This window comes from Cherax quadricarinatus, chromosome 57 (assembly GCF_038502225.1).
Source record: "Cherax quadricarinatus isolate ZL_2023a chromosome 57, ASM3850222v1, whole genome shotgun sequence".
NCBI lineage: Eukaryota > Metazoa > Arthropoda > Malacostraca > Decapoda > Parastacidae > Cherax > Cherax quadricarinatus.
In genome coordinates this window covers 10,592,742-10,615,787 of record NC_091348.1, presented here as the reverse complement: position 1 = coordinate 10,615,787, position 23,046 = coordinate 10,592,742, and the positions used below count along the sequence as shown (strand labels likewise).

The window sequence follows — 23,046 nt, the reverse complement described above, 5'->3', positions numbered from 1 at the left end:
GCCTCGGACTTTACTCTGTTGACGACTACTCTCTGTGTTCTGTTAGTGAGGAAATTATAGATCCATCGACCAACTTTTCCTGTTATTCCTTTAGCGCGCATTTTGTGCGCTATTACGCCATGGTCACACTTGTCGAAGGCTTTTGCAAAGTCTGTATATATTACATCTGCATTCTTTTTGTCTTCTAGTGCATTTAGGACCTTGTCGTAGTGATCCAGTAGTTGAGACAGACAGGAGCGACCTGTTCTAAACCCATGTTGCCCTGGGTTGTGTAACTGATGGGTTTCTAGATGGGTGGTGATCTTGCTTCTTAGGACCCTTTCAAAGATTTTTATGATATGGGATGTTAGTGCTATTGGTCTGTAGTTCTTTGCTGTTGCTTTACTGCCCCCTTTGTGGAGTGGGGCTATGTCTGTTGTTTTTAGTAACTGAGGGACGACCCCCGTGTCCATGCTCCCTCTCCATAGGATGGAAAAGGCTCGTGATAGGGGCTTCTTGCAGTTCTTGATGAACACAGAGTTCCATGAGTCTGGCCCTGGGGCAGAGTGCATGGGCATGTCATTTATCGCCTGTTCGAAGTCATTTGGCGTCAGGATAACATCGGATAGGCTTGTGTTAATCAAATTTTGTGGCTCTCTCATAAAAAATTCATTTTGATCTTCGACTCTCAGTCTGGTTAGCGGCTTGCTAAAAACTGAGTCATATTGGGACTTGAGTAGCTCACTCATTTCCTTGCTGTCATCTGTGTAGGACCCATCTTGTTTAAGTAGGGGCCCAATACTGGACGTTGTTCTCGATTTTGATTTGGCATAGGAGAAGAAATACTTTGGGTTTCTTTCGATTTCATTTATGGCTTTTAGTTCTTCCCGCGATTCCTGACTCCTAAAGGATTCTTTTAGCTTAAGTTCGATGCTTGCTATTTCTCTGACCAGTGTCTCCCTGCGCATTTCTGATATATTGACCTCTTTTAGCCGCTCTGTTATTCTTTTCCGTCGCCTGTAAAGGGAGCGCCTGTCTCTTTCTATTTTACATCTACTCCTCCTTTTTCTTAGAGGAATAAGCCTTGTGCATACATCGAGTGCCACCGAGTTAATCTGTTCTAGGCATAAGTTTGGGTCTGTGTTGCTTAGTATATCTTCCCAGCTTATATCGGTTAGGACTTGGTTTACTTGGTCCCACTTTATGTTTTTGTTATTGAAGTTGTATTTGGTGAATGCTCCCTCGTGACTAGTCTCATTTTGTCGGTCTGAGGCTCCATGCATACATGTCTGAACCTCAATTATGTTGTGATCTGAGTATATTGTTTTTGATATGGTGACATTTCTTATCAGATCATCATTGTTAGTGAAGATGAGGTCTAGTGTATTCTCCAGTCTAGTAGGCTCTATTATTTGCTGGTTTAAATTGAATTTTGTGCAGAGATTTAAAAGCTCGTGTGAGTGTGAGTTTTCATCAGAGCTGCCTCCTGGTGTTATTACTGCAACAATATTATTTGCTATATTCCTCCATTTTAGGTGCCTTAAGTTGAAATCCCCCAGGAGCAAGATGTTGGGTGCAGGAGCTGGAAGATTTTCCAGACAGTGGTCAATTTTTAACAGCTGTTCCTGGAATTGCTGGGATGTTGCATCCGGAGGCTTGTAGACTACCACAATGACTAGGTTTTGGTTCTCGACCTTTACTGCTAAAACTTCCACTACGTCATTTGAGGCATTAAGCAGTTCTGTGCAAACAAGTGACTCTGCAATGTACAGGCCAACCCCCCCCTTTTGCCTGTTCACTCTGTCACATCTGTATAGGTTGTAACCTGGGATCCATATTTCGTTGTCCAAGTGATCCTTTATGTGGGTCTCAGTGAAAGCCGCGAACATTGCCTTTGCCTCTGCAAGCAGTCCACGGATGAAAGGTATTTTGTTGTTTATTGCTGGCTTTAGACCCTGTATATTTGCAAAGAAGAATGTTATCGAATGGTGGTAATAATGAAATAATATCGTAAACTGGGGGTCCACTGTATTTGTAATCATTATTTAAAAGTTGAAAAAATAACTTGTACACTATAAATTTATGTAGACATTCCTGATATAAAGTATCCTCCAAAAAAATTAAAATATATTCATCATTTAGATTTATGTAGAAACACCTTGTTTACAGGAAATGCGGAGGAGAACTGGCCAGTCAAGCAATGTGTCCTCTAGTGCCAGCACAGATTTCATTGATGAAGACCTTCAAACCTCGTCATTTATGTTTTATGCTAATTACACAACATTGGATTGGGTTTCCCTGGGACTGAAATGTCTGATGTGGCTTCTGCTCTTCAAAGTATTCATACTAATTGAATTTGGAGCAGTGTTTTTTATTTTTAGTGCCTTTATATTTATATGGTAAGTGTATTTTGTGAGGAGATTTTTCCTTAGGTTATACATATTGAACATTTGTTTTAGCTCATAAAATGTGTCTTTATTTTAATATGAAAACAATAATTATACTAATTTTTTAATAATAATATGAGATGCAGTATTATTAATTAGTTTCATTTGTTTTCAAATTATTGTTTGTTAGTTTATGTTTTTCAGCAATAGTGTACTAGGTGCTAAAGCAGGTGCTAATCAAGGTGCTCAGTCAGGTGCTGAAGTGTTATCTTTTTAAGTTCAACTTACTATACTCAGTAACTCATTCTTTTTGTTTGTTTTAATCAATAGTCTCAATCCATATACTACAGTACACATTCTTGATAGTTGTTAGTAATTGCTTTTCAGTTTAATTTTTTTTTACAGCTTATCTCTTAGTTACTTTTATTTGATACTTAGCTACATTCTTCATTACTCTTATGAATGCAAATATTGATCCTGATATTAACCTCTTGTTAAACAGCCCAAATAATCCTAACAATAATTGCCATTACTACACTGCCAAGTCAGGCTAAAGCTGTACTCAGTGCCAACAAGAACATAACATTACTCAATTACAATATCAGATCATTGAGTAAACACTATGATGACCTCCATGCACTTCTTAACCCTTTCAGGGTCCACAGGCCTTCTCAAAGACTTGTTCTCAGGGTCCCCCAAATTTAAAAAAAAAAAAATGTTTTTTCTTATGAAAAGATAGAGAATCTTTTCCCGATCATAATGACACCAAAAGTATGAAATTTGATGGAAAACTTACGGAATTATGCTCTCGCAAAGTTAGCGGTCTCGACGATGTTTATGCAGCAGCGATTTTGCCCACTTTGAGCCCTATTTTCGGCCAATTCCAATGTACTAGTCGACAAAAATCACAACTATTTTGCTAGAACTCCATTTTTTCTATCGATTAAGTACAAGAAACCACCAATTTATCGATTTCAACTATCCAATACAGTGGTCAGAATTTAGCAGTTTTGCCAATTTCACACAAACTGCAAAAGATGCCAATTTCCAAATAGGGTCCAGAATAAACAAGAAAGACATTCCTGGCACTAAAATAACATTTCCTCTGTTCATTAGTCGTCCCCAGGCCCCTCTTACATTTCTTTTGCTTTCCACTTTGAATTTTTATTCTCACAAAAAATAGAAGATTTACTGTTATGCAGACTACTGCATTAGTGTAAAAATGGTATAAATAATATCGGCACACTTGTGAAAGAATATTAGACTCGCCAGTTGACGTGTATTGGACGCTTAGCATGATTTGTTTACTTTTGAACTTTGGTAAAAATCGAACATTTCTGCTACTTTGAGCTCAATTTCAAGGTACTTTTCATTGTAAAACCAGTCAAAATCATCTCAATTTCTGTAATATGTCTTCCATTCTATCAAATGAGAGCAGGAAATCTAGAATACAACAATAAATACCATACAAAAATATAGTACAAAGTAGCTGTTTTAATCCAAAAACATGGTCAAAGTTTTTTGTTTCTCATTACGCACTGTGTGCTGCAGGATTTTTTCTTATACTGCACACACTGACCACATAGACCCATTCTTTCATATGTAGGCCTACCAGCTTTCTCCTTAGATTTGAAGGCGCTAGAATTTATGAGTACTAGTACATCATGGACCCTGGTGCGTAAGCCGTACTAGTACGGCTGAAACCCTGAAAGGGTTAATTCTCTAAGCATTAACATATCCTTTATCCTTCTCACTGAAACCTGGCTCAAACATGATTTAACAGACATCTTTGTCTTACCTGGTTACACAGCCATACACAACTGCAGGCCTGATCAATCAGGAGGAGGTACTGCTATCTATTACTCTTATGAACTAAAATGTATTAAATTTACTTGCACCTAAAAAAAAAAAAAAAAAAACCATAGCAGTTGGAGCAGACTACAGACTTCCTCACACTAATACCTACACATTTAGTGACAACTTAAGAAACACGATAATTGACTCAGAGATGAATAAACAACACCTGCCACTTGCTGGTGACTTTAATATAAACCTCATTCAAGTAACTTACCCCCAAGTAGCTGATTTCACAAACACTATGAGCAGCTGCTTGCTACTGCCATCTATAACTAAACCATCAAGAATCACAGAGAAAAGTGCTTCACTACTTGATCATATCTGGACCAATACTATATCCCCACTAAAAGCAGGCATAATCACAGACAACAGTATGGACCACTACCCAACTTTTCTCAAAACCAACTTAGGTAGGCTGCCTCAGGACGCAACTAAAATCTCTTTTCGACTGCATGATAAGTCATCAGTAAATAATTTTATTATCGCCTTACTTAACACTGACTGGCTGGGCAAGTTAGCGGACAGCCACGATATTAATGAATGTGTCAAACTATTCCTACACAAAACCCGTAACCTCTATAATAGACGTTGTCCAATGAAAACAAAGCAGATCTCAGCAAAGAGACTAAACAGCTCCTGACTTACATATAGAATACTTAAATCCATCAAAAGAAATCTGTATGAAAAACAGTTTGGGCAGGGCCTAATAACAAAAGAACTAACTAAACGATACACCTCAATATTTACTAATCTAATACAGAAGTCTAAACAAATGTATTATGTAAACGGATTTAATGAAATAGAAGGTGATATGAAAAAGACCTGGGAAAACTCTCCCTGAAATTTTGGGCTCTAGAAAACTGTCTAGAAACAGAGAGATTAACCTAGAGAATCCAGACGAACCACACATACAGCCTATAGACACTGTCAACAAACTTAATGTCTTCTTTTCTACTATAGGATCAAAACTAGCAAGCAAAATCCCAAAAGCAAATACTCAGCCACAAGATTACCTCACTGGTAATTACCCACATACTCTATATATAGCACCAAAAAATCCTACTGAAGTCTCACTGTGTGATAAATGGTTTAAAAAACTGACAGGTTGAAGATTGAAACACTTATGCAACATATGGGAATCTTTATTGAGGAAACGTTTTGCCACACAGTGGCTTCATCAGTCCAATACAAAGCAGAAAGGTGTAAGGAGAGGAGGAGATTGAGGTAATCAGTCCCTCAGCCTGGCATTGATGTGTTCAGTCCATCAGTCTTGTAGAAAGTACAGTATAGGGCTGTAAACGTGGCTTATATACTGTAGTCAGGTGAGGCAAAGCAGGAGGAGACGGGGTCATAGTGGAACCATCTACTAGTCTAAGTAGGTCTTCATTCAAAGGTTGGACAAGTTTTGAAGAATTCTTTGTATCAAGATCCCATGATGCTGCAGTGTCTGACAGATGTGATAAATGGTGTAAAAAAAAATGATAAGTTGAAGATTGCGACACTTATGCAACATGTGGGAATCTTTATTGTCACCAATCATGTATAAAAAAGCAGCTCATGTGCTCTCCCCCATTATTGCAACACTTTAACACATCTGTTGAATCTTCAGTATTCCTATCCATACTTAAGACAACAAAGGTCACCCCAATCCTCAAAGGAGGCGATTCTTCAGAACTAAATAACTACTGAACCCCTTCCAGTTTGGGTTTAGGCTGAAAAAAAGCACAAATTATGCAATTATTCAGATGCTTGAATTACTATATACAGCAACTGAAAACAATGAATATCCTCTGGGGCTCTTCATAGACCTACAGAAAGTATTTGATACAGTAGACCACAATATCTTGCACCTAAAACTAGAGCATTATGGGGTTAGAGGACACTCTCAATTACCTAAAATCTTATCTTAGTGGTAGACATCAGTATGTATACACATATGGTGTGACCTCCAATACTCAGTCTGTAGTTGAGTGCCACAGGGAAGTGTTCTGGGTCCTCTACTCTTTCTTATTTACATCAGTGACCCCAAATGCATCACGACTCCTTAAATCAGTTCTATTCGCAGATGACACCACTTAAGTCTTCTCCCACCCAAACCCAGCTTTACTTAGCAACACTGTAAACAACGAGCTACATAAAATATTAAACTGGATGAAGACCAATAAATTTACTCCCAGTATAGACAAAACCTACTTCATGCTTTTTGGAAACAGTATTAAATGTCCTGCTAAACATATCGATAAATGGTTCACCCATTACAAGACACACTGAGGGCAAATATCTGGGTCTCCACCTTGACTGTAATTTTAAATTTCAAACCCACATCCAACATATAACTAAGAAAGTTTCCAAAACAGTAGGTATTCTTTCCAAGATAGGATACTGTGTACCCCAAAGGGCGCTCCTTACTTTATATCGCTCTCTAATATACCCTTACCTCACCTATGGTATTTGTGCTTGGGGATCTACAATGGCCAGTCACCTTAAACCTTTAATAACCCAACATAAAGTGGCAGTGCGGATGATCACAAACTCCAACGCCAGACAACACACCCCACCACTCTTCAAAAGCTTGAACTTGCTTAATACACAGTTTTTTTTTTTTCAACAAGTTGGCCATCTCCCACTGTGGCAGGGTGACCCAAAAAGAAAGAAAATCCCCAAAAAGAAAATACCTTCATCATCATTCAACACTTTCACCTCACTCATACATAATCACTGTTTTTGCAGAGGCACCCAGATACAACAGTTTAGCAGCATATATAGAGATATATAACATATCCCTTCAAACTGCCAATATCCCAAACCCCTCCTTTAAAGTGCAGGCATTGTACTTCCCATTTCCAGTACTCAAGTCCGGCTATATAAAAATAACCGGTTTCCCAGAATCCCTTCACTAAATATTACCCTGCTCACACTCCAACAGCTCATCAGGTCCCAAAAGCCATTCGTCTCCATTCACTCCTATCTAACACGCTCATGCACACTTGCTGGAAGTCCAAGGCCCTCGCCCACAAAACCTCCTTTACCCCCTCCCTCCAACCTTTTCGAGGACGACCCATACCCCACCTTCCTTCCCTCACAGATTTATATGCTTTCCATGTCATTCTACTTTGATCCATCCTCTCTAAATGACCAAACCACCTCAACAACCACTCTTCAGCCCTCTGACTAATACTTTTATTAACTCCACACCTTCTCCTAATTTATTACCACACTCCGAATTTTCTGCATGATATTTACACCACATGTTGCCCTTAGACAGGACATTTCCACTGCCTCCAACCGCCTCCTTGCTGCAGCATTTACAACCCAAGCTTCACACCAACATAAGAGAGTTGGTACCATTATACTTTTATACATTCCCTTCATTGCATCCATAGTTAACATTTTTTGTCTCCACATATACCTCAATGCACCACTCACCTTTTTTCCTTCATCAATTCTATGATTAACCTCATCCTTCATAAATCCATCCGCCGACACATCAACTCCCAAGTATCTGAAAACATTCACTTCTTCCATACTCCTCCTCCCCAATTTGATATCCAATTTTTCTTTATCTCAATCATTTGATACCCTCATCACCTTACTCTTTTCTATGTTCACTTTCAACTTTCTACCTTTACACACACTCCCAAAATCGTCCACTAACCTTTGCAGCTTTTCTTTAGAATATCCCATAAGCACAGTATCATCAGCAAAAAGTAACTGTGTCGACTCCCATTTTGTATTTGATTTCCTATAATTTAATCCCACCCCTCTCCCCAACACCCTAGCATTTATTTCTTTTACAACCCCATCTATAAATATATTAAACAACCATGGTGACATTACACATCCCTGTCTAAGACCTACTTTTACCAGGAAGTAATCTCCCTCTCTTCTACACACCCTAACCTGAGCCTCGCTATCCTCATAAAAACTCTTTATAGCATTTAGTAACTTACTACGTATTCCATATACTTGCAACATCTGCCACATTGCTTCCCTATCCACTCTATCATATGCCTTTTCTAAATCCATAAATGCAACGAAAACTTCTCTACCTGTATCTAAATACTGTTCACATATATGCTTCAATGTAAACACTTGATCTACACATCCCCTACCCACTCTAAAGCCTCCTTGCTCATCCAAAATCCTACTCTCTGTCTTACCTCCAATAACCCTACAGTACACTTTTCCTGGTATACTCGGTAAATTTCTTCTGTCAATAAACCGGCTGTATCCCACCGAGGCAGGGTGGCCCAAAAAAGAAAAACTAAAGTTTCTCTTTTAAAATTTAGTAATATATACACGAGAAGGAGTTACTGGTCCCTTGCTCCCGGAATTTTAGTCGGCTTTTACAACACGCATGGCTTACGGAGGAAGAATTCTGTTCCACTTTCCCATGGAGAACTCAGTAAACTTATTCCCCTATAATTTTTACAATCTCTTTTGTTCCCCTTCCCTTTATATAAAGGAATTATACAAGCTTTCTGCCATTCCCTAGGTAACTTTCCCTCTTTCATATATTTATTAACCCTTAAACGGTCCACACATAGATATACGTTGACGTGTGGCAGGCTCCGAACGTAGATGTACTTTTTTTTTACATGCTTTCAATTGGGGAAAAATCAAGGTCGGAGCACTATGCACGTGAACGTAGATCTACGTTTGGACAATTTAAGGGTTAAAACAAATACCAACCACTCCAACACTATATCACCCCCCCATCCCGGCCCACTTTTAACATTTCTGTCACGATCCTGTCAGTTCCTGCTGCTTTACCCAGTTTCATTCTGCGTAATGCCTCACACACCTCCCCCCACACTCACATCCTGCTCTTCACTCCTAAAAGATGTTATACCTCCCTGACCAGTGCATGAAATTACCGCCTCCCTTATTTCATCAACATTTAAAAGTTCCTCAAAATATTCCTGCCATCTACCCAATACCTTCAGCTCCCCATCTACTAACTCCCCTACTCTGTTATTAACTGACAAATCCATTTGTTCCCTAGGCTTTCTTAACCTGTTTATCTCCAAAAATTTTTCTTATTTTCATCAAAATTTCTTGACAGTGCCTCTCACTCTATCATCTGCTCTCTTTTTGCACTCTCTCACCACTCTCTTCACCTTTCTTTTACTCTCCATATACTCTGCTCTTCTTATAACACTTCTGTTTCCTCCTGCACCCACCCTCCTATAGCCACAAACTTCTGCCCCACATTCTAATTCTGCATTTTAAAAACTATTTTCCAACCCTCTTCAACCCCCCCCCCCACTGCTCATACTTGCACCAGCCCACCTTTCTGCCAATAGTTGCTTATATCTCACCCTAACTTCCTCCTCCCTTAGTTTATACACTTTCACCTCTCTGTTACTTGTTGCCATTTTCCTTTTGTCCCATCTACCTCTTGCTCTAACTGTAGCTACAACTAAATAATGATCTGATATATCAGTTGCCCTTCTATAAACATGTACATCCTGAAGCCTACCCATCAACCTTTTATCCACCAATACATAATCTAACAAACTACTTTCATTACGTGCTATATCATACCTTGTATACTTATTTATCCTCTTTTTCATAAAATGTGTATTACTTATTACCAAACCTCTTTCTACACATAGCTCAATTAAAGGCTCCCCATTTTCATTTACCCCTGGCACCCCAAATTTACCTACTACTCCATCCACAACATTTTTACCCACTTTAGCATTGAAATCCCCAACCACAAGTACTCTCACACTTGGTTCAAAACTCCCCACACACTCACTTAACATTTCCCAAAACCTCTCTCTCTCCTACACTTCTCTCTTCTCCAGGTACATAAATGCTTACTATAACCCACTTTTCACATCCAACCCTTATTTTACTCCACATAATCCTTGAATATATACTTTTATATTCCCTCTTTTTCTGCCATAACTTATCATTCAACATTATTGCTACTCCTTCTTTAGCTCTAACTTTATTTGAAACCCCTGACCTAATCCCTTTTATTTCTCCCTACTGAAACTCTCCCACCCCCTTCAGCTTTTTCACTTAAAACCAGGACATCCAGCTTCTTCTCATTTATAACATTTACAATCATCTCCTATTACTTTGCCTACTATATATACTGAACAGTAAACTCCAATATCAGCCCTCCACTCAAACTTCTCTTAGACAGCTTCAACAGAACACACAAAACACTTTTAACATCCCTTGTGTCTGTCTCACACTATGCAAATATGCAATGCACACAAATGGCCCGAAGATCTTGAACTCTTTGCCTGAAACACAGGAGGTCCCCTGCCCACAAATCAGTTTTGGACTATACTCGAAAGTCATCTCATTTCACAGTAACAACCATACCCACACTATGCTAAACTCTAACCGAATTTAAAGCAACTCTCCCAAATATATTATTATCCCTTAACTATTAAGCCATTATTACAAACTTAAAAATGTATGTTTGTATCATTAATTGTACTACAGGTCTGCCATCACAAATCCGGCAATCAGACATCCGGCTCCATCACTTATTCAGCACTAATTGGCTAGCATAATTTCAAATTTCCAGGGTCACCACACCAACCTGCTGGTACTGTTTGGTGGTGCTACTTGCTGCATAAGTCATTCCAATTTCTTTTTTTCCATTTATTATTATTACCTGCTTACTTTTAGTCCTAACCATGGTTCCAGCGAATAAAAGATCAGGTGGCTTTGAAGCCACTGTCGGTTGCCATGAGCTCAGTCTCGTGATGCAGGGGAATATGCTTTATTATTACACTAATATCAACATTGGCTTATTTGCCTATCACAATTGATCTAGTATGACATAATAAACAATATAAATAACAAAAACATGTTAAATACTCCAAAATTAATAATACTTGGCATAATACCGAGCAGTTCGACAGAGGTATGAAGAAGATATGGGGCTTATATTAGAGAAAACAGAGTATAGCACATGGCTAACTGTGATATACACTCAAGACGAGTGTACTTCAGTGGTTAGTGAGGTTGAAGGTACCACTGATTCCCCTGCTAATCAAGGTAAGAATATTTTAATAGTAGGCGATTCTTAGTTAAGATATATGGACCGTGCATTTTGTAAAAGAGACAGAAAGTTCAGACAGAGAGTGTGCCTTCCTGGAGCTAGTGTTGGTGACATAGTCAGCAGGTTGGATAATATTATGGCAGGTAATGGGAACAAGCCCATTATCTGTCTTAGTGCTGGGGGTAATGACATTGGGAAGGGCAGGAGAGAGGAGCTGCTGGATAAGTACAGGTCAGCCATAGAAGTAGTTAGGTCTAAGGGAGGGATCCCAGTCATATGAAGCATCTTGCTTAGAAAGGGAGTGGGCAATGAATGGATGTCTAGGGCAATTGGTATAAATCGCTGGCTAGACAGGTACTGCAAGGAACTTGCAATCCCATTCATTGATAACTGGGACCTATTCTTTGGCAAACGTGATATGTATGCAAGGGATGGGGTTCATCTCTCTGGGGATGGAATGGTTGCATTAGCCAATTCAATTGAGAGGGTAATTGATGACTTGTCTAGGAATTTAAACTGATAGATTATAGAGGTATGGATGTTTGTGGGAAACAATCAGGCTGCAGCATTAGGGTTAAAAACAGCAGTTATTACCGGGATACTTCAGGAATATGTTTAAAAGACAATATTCAAAATAAAGTTGCTAGTAATGGCAAATCAATTGATCAACAAACAAAGAGAGATAGTAGAGGGCAACGAGTGACTAGCTTCCTTAAGGTTTACTATACAAATAGTAGGAGTCTAAGAAATAAGATAGATGAGCTAAAATTACTTGCAAGTGTAGGTAATATAGATATTATTGGTATAACAGAGACCTGGTTCAACCTGAAAGATAGAGAAATGCCTTCTGAATGCAACATACAGGGTTATAAACTATTCCACAATGATAGGGTCAACAGGAAGGGTGGTGGTGTGGCGATGTATGTCAGAGAAAATTTAAACTGTTGTCTTAGACATGATATAAGATTAGAAACATCGAACACAGAATCGGTTTGGCTTCAGTTTCTCGAGGGTCGTGAAAAATTAATTTTGGGTGTGATTTATAGGCCCCCAAACCTTGATAGGGAGTGCAGTAAGCTGTTATGGGACCAAATTCATAAGGCATCTAGATATGAAAATGTTGTGATAATGGGAGATTTTAACTTTAGACAAATTGATTGGAACAATATGACAGGAAATCTTGAGCCTAGTGACTTTCTTGATACGGTTCAGGATTGCTTTTTAGAACAGGTTGTGACAGAACCAACTAAAGGAAACAATCTGCTTGACTTGGTTCTTGCCAACAAAGATTCACTAATTAATAATCTTGAGGTTAATGATGAGCTTGGGGAAAGTGATCACAAATCACTTAGTTTCAATATATCATGGAATTACCCAGATAACTGCAATCAAATCTCTGTCCCAGATTTTCGCTTGGCCGACTTCATGGGAATGAAAAATTACTTGGGTGGGCTAAATTGGGATGTCCTAACTATGGGTCAGGTAGGTGATCTTGGTTGCCAATATGACGTTTTTCAGAGCATAGTTCTAGCTGCCCAGACAACTTTTTTTCCGAGTAGGGAAATTAGATCTAACAAAAATGATCACAAATGGATGAACAATAGATTAAAACATCTCATTGGCCAAAAGAGAGGCATATATAGGCGTATCAAAAGAGGGGATGGGTAGTTAAGAAATCAATATATTCAATTAAAGAGAGAAATAAAGAAAGGAATAAGAAAAGCAAAAAGAGATTATGAGGCTAAGGTCGCAAAGGATTCAAAGACTAACCCAAAAGGGTTCTTTCAGGTATACAGAAGTAAGATTAGGGACAAGATTGGCCCACTTAAGAGTAACTCTGGTCAGATCACTGACAGTGATAAGGATATGTGTGAAATTCTAAATACCTACTTCCTCTCAGTTTTCACCCAGGAAAATACTAGCGATATTCCTGAAATGATAGATTACGTAGAACAGGATGATGATAAACTATGTACGATTGCGGTAACTAGTGACATGGTCCTCAGACAAATAGAGAAACTAAAACCTAACAAATCCCCAGGTCCTGATGAACTGTTTGCAAGGGTGTTAACCCTTCATCGCGCAAGGGGTCCGAAAATTTGAAATTCGAACTGGACTCCCTATGGTGGATAGAGTAACTCGATACAAGGTCACTGATCCCATATAAATTGATTTCTGATGGTTAGTTTTCGAGCAATTGCTAATCTCCGAAGACCGAAAATATTAGGCTGCTCCCGACAAAGGGATTAAAAAATTTTATGTTGCAAACTTGCAATTGTTAATAAAACACACCAAAACAATTTTTTAAATTTAATATACAAACAGACAATATAAAAAAACATAAATGGAACTTGTATCAAAACATTTTTTAATTGTTACAAAAATATAAAAAGGAAGCAAATATCAACAATGCCAAATTGCAAAGTGATGCAAGTTTCAATCCCTATATTCCTGAGATTCATTTGGAAGACCAATGATTCTATATTGCTAAATGGAAAGATGGAAGTCTGAGAAACAATTTCTATCAGTCTTTATGCACAGATTTACTTTGCATACACTACACACGAATGACGATGTTACCGTTTTCTTCGTGTTGCTGCAATACTTGCAAGTAAACGGCCTTTGCCCTGCCATTGGGAAGTGCATTAGACTAATGTCTTTCCTAACACTGTCATCAGGCATTTCTGTACGTTTTCCCCTCCCAGGTTTCACTATGCCAACACCATTGGAAGTACATGGTGAATTAGTTGGTGAAGGTCTTGGAGTTGTTCTTAGGATGCTGCCTCTAAGGTTTTGTCCTTTAGACCTTGCAATTTCAGAGATACAATTCCTGAAATACTTCAGTTGCATACACTTTTGCTTTATTGCTCGAGAATCACGGCAATAAAGCAGCCATGCATTCACAACAGCAAGATCAAGAATATAGGCAAATAGCCGCATGTACCAACGTTTTGATTTCATTGGTGTTTTGTAGAGATGCACCAACATGTTGCTTTTGTCAATACCTCCCATGTTTGCATTATAGTTCTTGATGACTGCAGGGCACGATATTTGCTCTTTCCTCTTTGTAACCTTGTTATATCTGTCAACAAGACTCAGAGGCTCGACCCCAATATCAGTTGTCACTAAAGTCACAACTTTGGTGTCCTTCCATCTTACAACAAGGACACCATCATTGTTGTTGAAGCAAAAATTGCCCCTGACCACACTGTTCCTTTCCATTTGTTTGATAGGCGCCAGATGTGGCTTACCACATCTATTGTCATGTACTGTTCCAGTGTATCTGCAGTTATACTTATCTCTTAGTAGCTTGACCAAAGGTATACTTGAAAAGAAATTGTCAGCATAGATTGCTGATGTGTTGGTCTTGTTCATAGTTTGTGCAAGTACCAGAACAATCTTTGTACTTATTGGAAGTTTAGATTCTTCCTGTGGCAGCTGTATGGGATGTGTGTCAAAAGTTGTTGTGCCTTGATACATGAGTATATCATGTATGAGTCCATCTTGACTTGCACGACAAAAAAGTTTGAAACCCCACTTATCTGGTTTTATTTTGATGTACTGCCTTAGGTTTCCAGCAGTTTTACCCTTGAAACCAACCATGACTTCATCAATAGATTGCTTGGGTGTAGCTGGAATTTTCAAGCAAGCATTAGTTAGTTCAGTGTAAAGAGGCCTTACTTTGTAGAATCTGTCATTATCCTTTTTTGTGTTGTCATTGAAATGAATATGACTTCTAACCCTTTGAGGGTCGCCATGCCCTCTCAGAGACTTGTTCTCAGGGTTGCCAAAATTTAAAAAAAAAATTATTTTTTCTTGTGAAAAGATAGAGAATCTTTTCCCGATCATAATGACACCAAAAGTATGAAATTTGATGTTAAACTTACGGAATTATGCTCTTGCGAAGTTAGCGGTGTCGACGATGTTTACGCATCGGCGATTTTGCCCACTTTGAGCCCTATCTTCGGCCAATCCCAGTGTACTAGTCGACAAAAATCATAACTATTTCGCTAGAACTCCATTTTTTCTATCGAATGAGTGCAAGAAACTACCCATTTACTGATTTCAACTATCCAATAAAGTGGTCAAAATTTAGCAATTTTGCCAATTTCACACAAATTTCAAAAAATGCCAATTTCCAAATAGGGTCCAGAATAAACAAGAAAGACATTTCTGGCACTAAAATAACATTTCCTCTGTTCATTAGTCACATCCCCATGCCCCTCTTACATTTCTCTTGCTTTCCACTTTGAATATTTATTCTCACAAAAAATATAGAAGATTTACTGTTATGCAGACTACTGTATTTGTGTAGAAATGGTATAAATAATACCAGCGCACTTGTGAAAGAATATTACATTCACCAGTTAACGTGTACTGGACGCGTGGCATGATTTGTTTACTTTTGAACTTTGGCAAAAATCAAACATTTCTGCTACTTTGAGCTCAATTTCAAGGTACTTTTCATTGTGAAACCAATCAAAATCATCTCAATTTCTGTAATATGTCTTCCATTCTATAAAATAAGACCAGGAAAACTAGAATACAACCATAAATAGCATACGAAAATACAGTGCAAAGTCGCTGTTTCAAACCAAAAACACGGTCAAAGTTTTTTTTTCTCATTACGCACTGTGTGCTGCAGGATTTTTTTTATACTGCACACACTGACCACATAGACCCATTCTTTCATATGTAGGCCTACCAGCTTTCTCTTGCTAGATTTGAGGGCACTAGAATTTATGCATACTAGTACGTCAAAAACCCTGGCGAGTAAGCCGTACTAGTAGTACGGCCGAAACCCCGAAAGGGTTAAATAACCATGCCACATATGAACTAAATAATGTAGATCTTAATACTACTGATTACAAAAAGGATTTAGGAGTTCTGGTTAGCAGTAATCTAAAACCAAGACAGCAGTGCATTAGTGTTCGCAATAAAGCTAACAGAATTCTTGGCTTCATATCTAGAAGTATAAATAATAGAAGTCCTCAGGTTGCTCTTCAACTCTATATATCCTTGGTGAGGCCTCATTTAGACTATGCTGCTCAGTTCTGGTCACCGTATTACAGAATGGATATAAATGCTCTGGAAAACGTACAGAGGAGGATGACAAAGATGATCCCATGTATCAGAAATCTTCCCTATGAGGATAGACTGAGGGCCCTGAATCTGTACTCTCTCGAAAGGCGTAGAATTAGCGGGGATATGATCAAGGTGTATAAATGGAAAACAGGAATAAAGGGGATATAAATAGCGTGCTGAAAATTTCCAGCCAAGACAGGACTCGCAGCAATGGTTTCAAGTTGGAAAAATTCAGATTCAGGAAGGATATAGGAAAGCACTGGTTTGGTAATAGAGTTGTGGATGAGTGGAACAAACTCCCAAGTACAGTTATTGAGGCTAAAACATTGTGTAGTTTTAAAAATAGGTTAGATAAATACATAAGTGGGTGTGAGTTGGACCTGACTAGCTTATGCTGCTGGGTCTGGTGCAGTGCTCCATCCTTGAGTGGAGGTGACCAGACTGGGTGGGTCATTGGGCTTATCCGGGGGAGGACATGGACCTGCTCCGCAGGGGTCAGTAGGCCTGTTGCAGTGTTCCTTCTTTCTTATGTTCTTATACTGCACCATAAAGCAAACAAAAAAGCTAATTTCTCTTCATAGATTATCATACATAGCAGCATATGTATAGAGAACCTAGGATAACCCAAAAAAGTCAGTGGCTTATTTCTAGTACCTGGCTTGGGCTTGCCATACATGATTTTTGGTAAATATTTGATTCCCAGCCAGGGTAGAAACATTGGGTGTGTTTCTGTACACCTGTTGTATGTTCACCCATCAGTAAATGGGTACCTGGGTGTTAGTGGACTGGTGTGGGTCTTATCCTGGGACACTGACCTAATTTTCCTGAAATGCTTAGCATAACAAGGGGCCTTCTATATAGTCGTATGTCATTGATGCTAACTTTATACCCGCATAATTCCGTAAGTTTTCCATCAAAATTCATATTTTTGGTGTCATTACTTTCAGGAAAAGATTCTCTACCATTTCAGTTTATATAAATGTGGACACTTAGCACATTTAATTTCAAAGGTCTGGATAATGAAAGGGTTACCTTCTCCAATACCTTAGTGAAAAAAGCTGGTAAACATGTAAGGCAGGAATGCTTTTTAAAACCATGCTGAGATTCACTGATCAATTTGTCATTCAAGATGACTTTGAATAGCCTTGGCAATGATTGATTCTATAAATTTTCCCACAATGGAAGTTAGGGTAATTGGTCTGTAATTCAAAGATAATGGCCTGTCTCCTGCTTTATAGATAGGTATCAGATTTGCCATTTTTCACTTACTTGGAACTGTGTCAGTTTGTAGTGTTTATTTAGAACTGTTTTTGAATTAAATTTTTTTTAAATTTGCATAAAATTGGCCAGATTATCAAATTGTGCACTCTATAAGGTTGCTTTGATAGTGGAATGGGCAGTTTCTTGTACAGTGGAGCCTCAAAAATCAAACTTAATCCATTCCAGGAGCTAGTTCTAAATTCAAAAAGTCTGAAATTCGAAGCAATATTTCCCATAAGAAATAATGGAAATACAATTAATCCGTTCCAGAAACCCAAAAATATTCAGACAAAAAATACATTTTATAGAGATTAATTACAGTTTTACATACAACAAATACTGTAGTTTTAATTATGTATAGTAATACATATAAAATAACATTTTCCTTACCTTTATTGAAGATTGGTGATGGCATCTGGAAGATAGGGAGGAGGAGAGAGGGAGTTGGGGTTAGTGTTTGGAAGGAGAATCCCCCTCCATGAGGACTTCAGGTAAAGCCCTCTCTGGGGTTACTTCCCTTATCTGTCTTTTAATGCCACTAGGACCAGCTTGAGAGTCACTGGACCCCTGTCTCACAAAATAACTGTCCAGTCCTCTGTTTCTGGTGCCTCTTTAACATTTCCCTAAAATGGGACATGGTTCTGCCACTGAACTTGTTGCAAAGATGGCTTGTTTCAGCTTGCTCAGGGTGGTACTTCTGCACAAGCATTTGGACATCATTCCACTTGGCACAAATCTCCTTAATCTTTGAAAAAGGCACATCATCCACTCCCTATATTAACACCTTTCACAACATTAGCTTCCTTGATTTGTTCTTTCTTTGACAGGATAGAACCGATGGTCGTCTTGTTTTTCCCATACATCCTGGCAAGCTCAACAAGTCTCACACCACTCTCATACTTCTGTATTATTTCCTTCTTCACATCTATGGTGTTTCTCACTTTCTTTACCACAGGGGTACCACTAGCAAGTTTCTTTGGGCCCATGGCAGCTTATTTCACAGTCCCACAAGCTCTAAACACAACGAAATAATCGTAAAATGCGTGAATGAGAGCGCAGGTTAGTGTTCACTCAAGCATAAACAAAGCTAGACTGCTCACGGCGCCTGTGCGGGGGCGTGGACAGAGCGGGCCGGCAGACAGGTCCCGTACCCGGCGGTCCGAAAATAGGGGAGCGTTCGATAATAGGGACACAGTTTGTCCGAAAAAATGGTCCTATTTTCGAAACTTTCGATATGTGATACGTTCGATTTTTGAGGTTCCACTGTACTTAGTCAGTAGAAAGGAAGGCAGTCTAGCAAAATACCTAAGAATTTGGCCAAATTGAGCAATGGAACTGGCTTAAAATTGGACTCGGTTGATAAAATTGCCAATACATAAAATGCGCCCAAAATGCCAACTTTATACCTGCGGAATTCCATAAGTTTTCCATCAAAATTCATATTTTTTGGTGCCATTACTTTCAGGAAAAGATTCTCCACCATTTCAGTTTATTTAAATGTGGACACTTAGCACTTTTACTTTCAAAGGCCTGGACAGTGAAAGGGTTAGGGTTAAGGTTAACCATTCATACCCATGTATAACTGTTGTCAAATGTGTTCTTCTACATAAGAACAGAGGAGCACTGCAATCAGCATACATACTAGCTCTTGTTTTAAACAGGTCCTATTTACTGTTAACCATTGCTTCTCATATATAACTATTGTGTGGTAAGCTTATATATTTTGGTAAACACAGATCAAGAAATGTAGATTTTGTAGTCTATGAATAGTTCACCATGTTTCACTTGTCAAATTGGACTTCCTCTAGGTGCCATTGTCCTGAAGCATATCTGTCACACAGTGATGGAGCTGTATTTTCTTCCTCCCTCAATCCTATTCTCTTTGTAACCCCTTATTGTATTTAACACAGCAGTGTTTCTGGGGGATTGGACATGTTCTCCCTTTACAACAGACCCTTGGTTTTCGTCGATCTTAGTTATCGCCAATTTTGGTTTTGGCTGACTTTTTTTTTTGTCAATTTTTGGCTTTAGTTTTTGTTGATTACCTTAGTTTTCATCGATCATAAAGAACCTGTCTAATCCCCAGTGCGCAGACAAAGCAGGAGATAGTGTTGTGCAGTCCATTATTTGTGAAAAGGCAAGGCAGTTGCATGAGGATCTCATAAAGAAACTGCCTAAAACAAGTGATGAAAGTGAATTCAAGGCCAGCAAAGGCTGGTTCGAAAATTTCAAGAAGCGAAGTGGCATACACAGTGTTGTAAGACATGGTGAGGGTGCCAATTCAGACAAACAAGCAGCTGAAAAATTTGTTGGGGAATTCAAAAGTTATGTAGAGTCTGAAAAATTCCAACCCCAACAAGTGTTCAATTGTGACGAAACAGGCCTCTTTTGGAAGAAAATGCCAAAGAGGACCTACATCATGCAGGAGGAAAAGGCACTCCCAGGACACAAGCCTATGAAAGACAGGCTAACTCTCTTGTTGTGTGGTAATGCTAGTGGGGATTTCAAAGTGAAGCCTTTACTGGTGTATCACTCTGAAAATCCCAGTGTGTTCAAGAAAAACAGTGTTGTTAAGAGTAAATTGTGTGTGATGTGGAAGGCAAATAGTAGGGCATGGGTCACAAGGGAAATTTTCCTGGAATGGTTTAATGAAGTGTTTGGCCCGAGTGTGAAAAAATACCTCCAGGATAAGAAATTGCCACTCCAGTGCCTCCTGTTAATGAACAATGCTCCTGCTCATCCTCCAGACTTGGAAGACCAATTGTCTAAGGAATTCAGTTTTATAACAGTGAAGTTTTTGCCTCCTAACACCACTCCTCTCCTCCAGCCCATGGACCAGGAGATCATTGCAAACTTCAAAAGACTGTACACCAAAGCAATGTTTCAAAGGTGCTTTGACATAACCTCAGACTCTGAATTGACCCTAAGAGAGTTCTAGAAGAATCACTTTAATATCTTCCACTGCATAGGCCTTATAGATAAGGCTTGGCAGAGAGTGACTTCCAGGACGACGAACTCTGCTTGGAGAAAATTGTGGCCAGATTGTATCAAAAGAAGGATTTTGAAAGGTTTGAGGCTGACCTTGTCGACCCTACACCTGTTGTGCAATCAATTGTGGCATTGGGGAATTCCATGGGGTTGGATGTGAGTTTGGAGGATGTGGAAGAGTTGGTGGAGGACCACAATGAAGAGCTAACCACTGATGAGCTGCATCTGCAACAGCAACAGACCACAGCTGAGGAAATTGCTTCAGAGGAGGAGGAAGAGAGCGGGAAGAAGGTGCCTTCTTCAAAGATTAAGGAGATTTGTAGAATGTGGATGAAAGTGCATTCATTTGTGGAGCAACATCACCCTGAGAAAGCTGTTGCAATCCGTGCTGGTGACTTTTTACAATGACAATGCCATGTCTCATTTTAGGCAAATCTTAAAGAGATGCCAGAAAGAGGCCTATCTGGACAGATATTTTGTGTGACAGGGGTCCAGTGACTCTCAAGCTGGTCCTAGTGACAGTAAAAAACAAAGGAGGGAAGTGACCCCAGATAAGGACTTGGTACCTAGAGTCCTTATGGAGAGGGATTCCCCTTCCAAACAATACCCTATCTTCCCTCTCCCTTCCTCCCTGCCTTCCTTCCAGCAACAACAGCCTTTGAATAAGGTAAGTGTCATGTTTAATGTTCATTCTTTTGTGCATGTAAATGTATATTTAAAGTAAAAAAAAAAAATTTTTGTTGATACTTCTGGTTGTCTGGAACGGATTAATTCCATTTACATTATTTCTTATGGGGAAAATGGTTTTGGTTTTGGCCGATGGCTCTGGAACGGATTAACCCTTTGACTATTTACGCCGTATATATGTCTTACGCGCCACTGTCTCTGACGTATTTATATGCATAAATTCTAGCAGCTTCGAATCAAGCAGGAGAAAGCTGGTAGGCCCACATGTGAGAGAATGGGTCTCCATGGTCAGTGTGCACCATATAAAAAAAATCGGGGAGCCAGTGGTGCATTGTGGGAATGCCATTTCAGTCATCCTTTTTCAGCATGCTTAGAGGTAAGAAATATGTGACTCCCAGCAAATCTGGGACTCTTCTCTTCCCAAGTGATGCTCTAACACAGATGGAAGTGTCAGTGAAGGTCAATTTCATGATTTCCAGGAGTTTGAGACCAAAAGCAATGGAGGAGGAAGAGGAGGAGGAGGAGGAGGAAGAAGAGGAAGAGGAGGAGAAGGAGGAAGAGGAAGAAGAGGAAGAGGAGGAGGAGGAAGAGGAGGAGGAGGAGGAGGAAGAGGAGGAGGAGGAGGAAGAAGAGGAGGAGGAGGAGGAAGAAGAGGAGGAGGAGGAGGAAGAGGAGGAGGAGGAGGAAGAGGAGGAGGAGGAGGAAGAAGAGGAAGAAGAGGAGGAAGAAGAGGAAGAAGAAGAAGAAGAAGAAGATGTAATAATACACCTACCATCTGACTTACGACCGAGTTCGGTTCCGAGAAACCGGTCGTAAGTCGAAATGGTCGTAAGTCGAACTTTACTTCTGAATATCAACAAAACATTTTTGTAATGGCATTATTTTATTGTTTTATTTTGGTATTTCATGTTTTACTTTACTTTTTATGTTGTTAGTACTGTATTTTATACTGTAAGGTTTAGGATAAACACTGTGTACAACACAAATAGTTGTTTATTTCCTAGAAATTTGGCATGAAAAACATGGTCGTAAATCGAATGGTCGTAAGTCGGATGGTAGGTGTATTTTTCCCTTGAAGCAAGAAAAAAAAAGTCCACCCCATGACAGTGACAAGATAAGGGGAGATTACATCTGATAAGAGCTGACGTTTGATGAGGGTAAACGAGGGTGGGGGAGGGTGCAGCTGATTAGAAAAGATTAGATGACCATCGCCCTCCCTTTGTTTTTGCTGGTACACAAACATTTCTGTTTGTCTATTTGTCTGTCAAGCTCCCTGTCTATCCGTCTAGCTCTCTGTCTCAGAGAGAGCCACAAGACTGTGTCATCATCACGTTTACTCACATCTTCAAGCAGAGTATAGCACTTTGTCTGGATTTTTTGGGTTACCCTAGGTAATTTACACTATGTATACTTGTATTTATGTGTACCTGTGAGACAGAGATAGACAGACAGATAGAAAGAAAGAGACAGATTGAAAGAGATAGAATGAGGGAGAAAGATAATTAGATAGAATGGAGGGGAAGCAGCATCCGACCCCATTGTTTTGACAGGTGGTAGGGGGAGTGAGTAATGAGATAATATGTCATTTTGACAGCTGCCAACTCCTGACTCAAAACAATTATAAGCCACACACTCCCACACAAGACAAGCTTGATGAATGAAGATAATAGCAGTTATATGAAAGTATCCAGTGACTATATATGTGTATATATATTATAGAAACCAGAAGGAAGGAAGAATGAGATGAAAGGAAGGAAAAAAGTAAGGAAA

General features: G+C 39.2%; 1 protein-coding gene across 2 annotated transcripts in view; it reads left to right on the top strand.

The window, feature by feature from the left end:
* Positions 1–2,148: 2,148 nt before the first annotated feature.
* The window catches only part of Saysd1 (SAYSVFN motif domain containing 1), a gene marked incomplete at its 5' end in the record, with an annotated part of 139,992 nt that continues 119,094 nt past the window's right edge, over positions 2,149–23,046 (top strand). For both annotated transcript variants that reach the window (XM_070097353.1, XM_070097352.1), the window contains 1 exon segment: positions 2,149–2,378. In XM_070097353.1, coding sequence (XP_069953454.1) covers positions 2,149–2,378 — 230 coding nt within the window.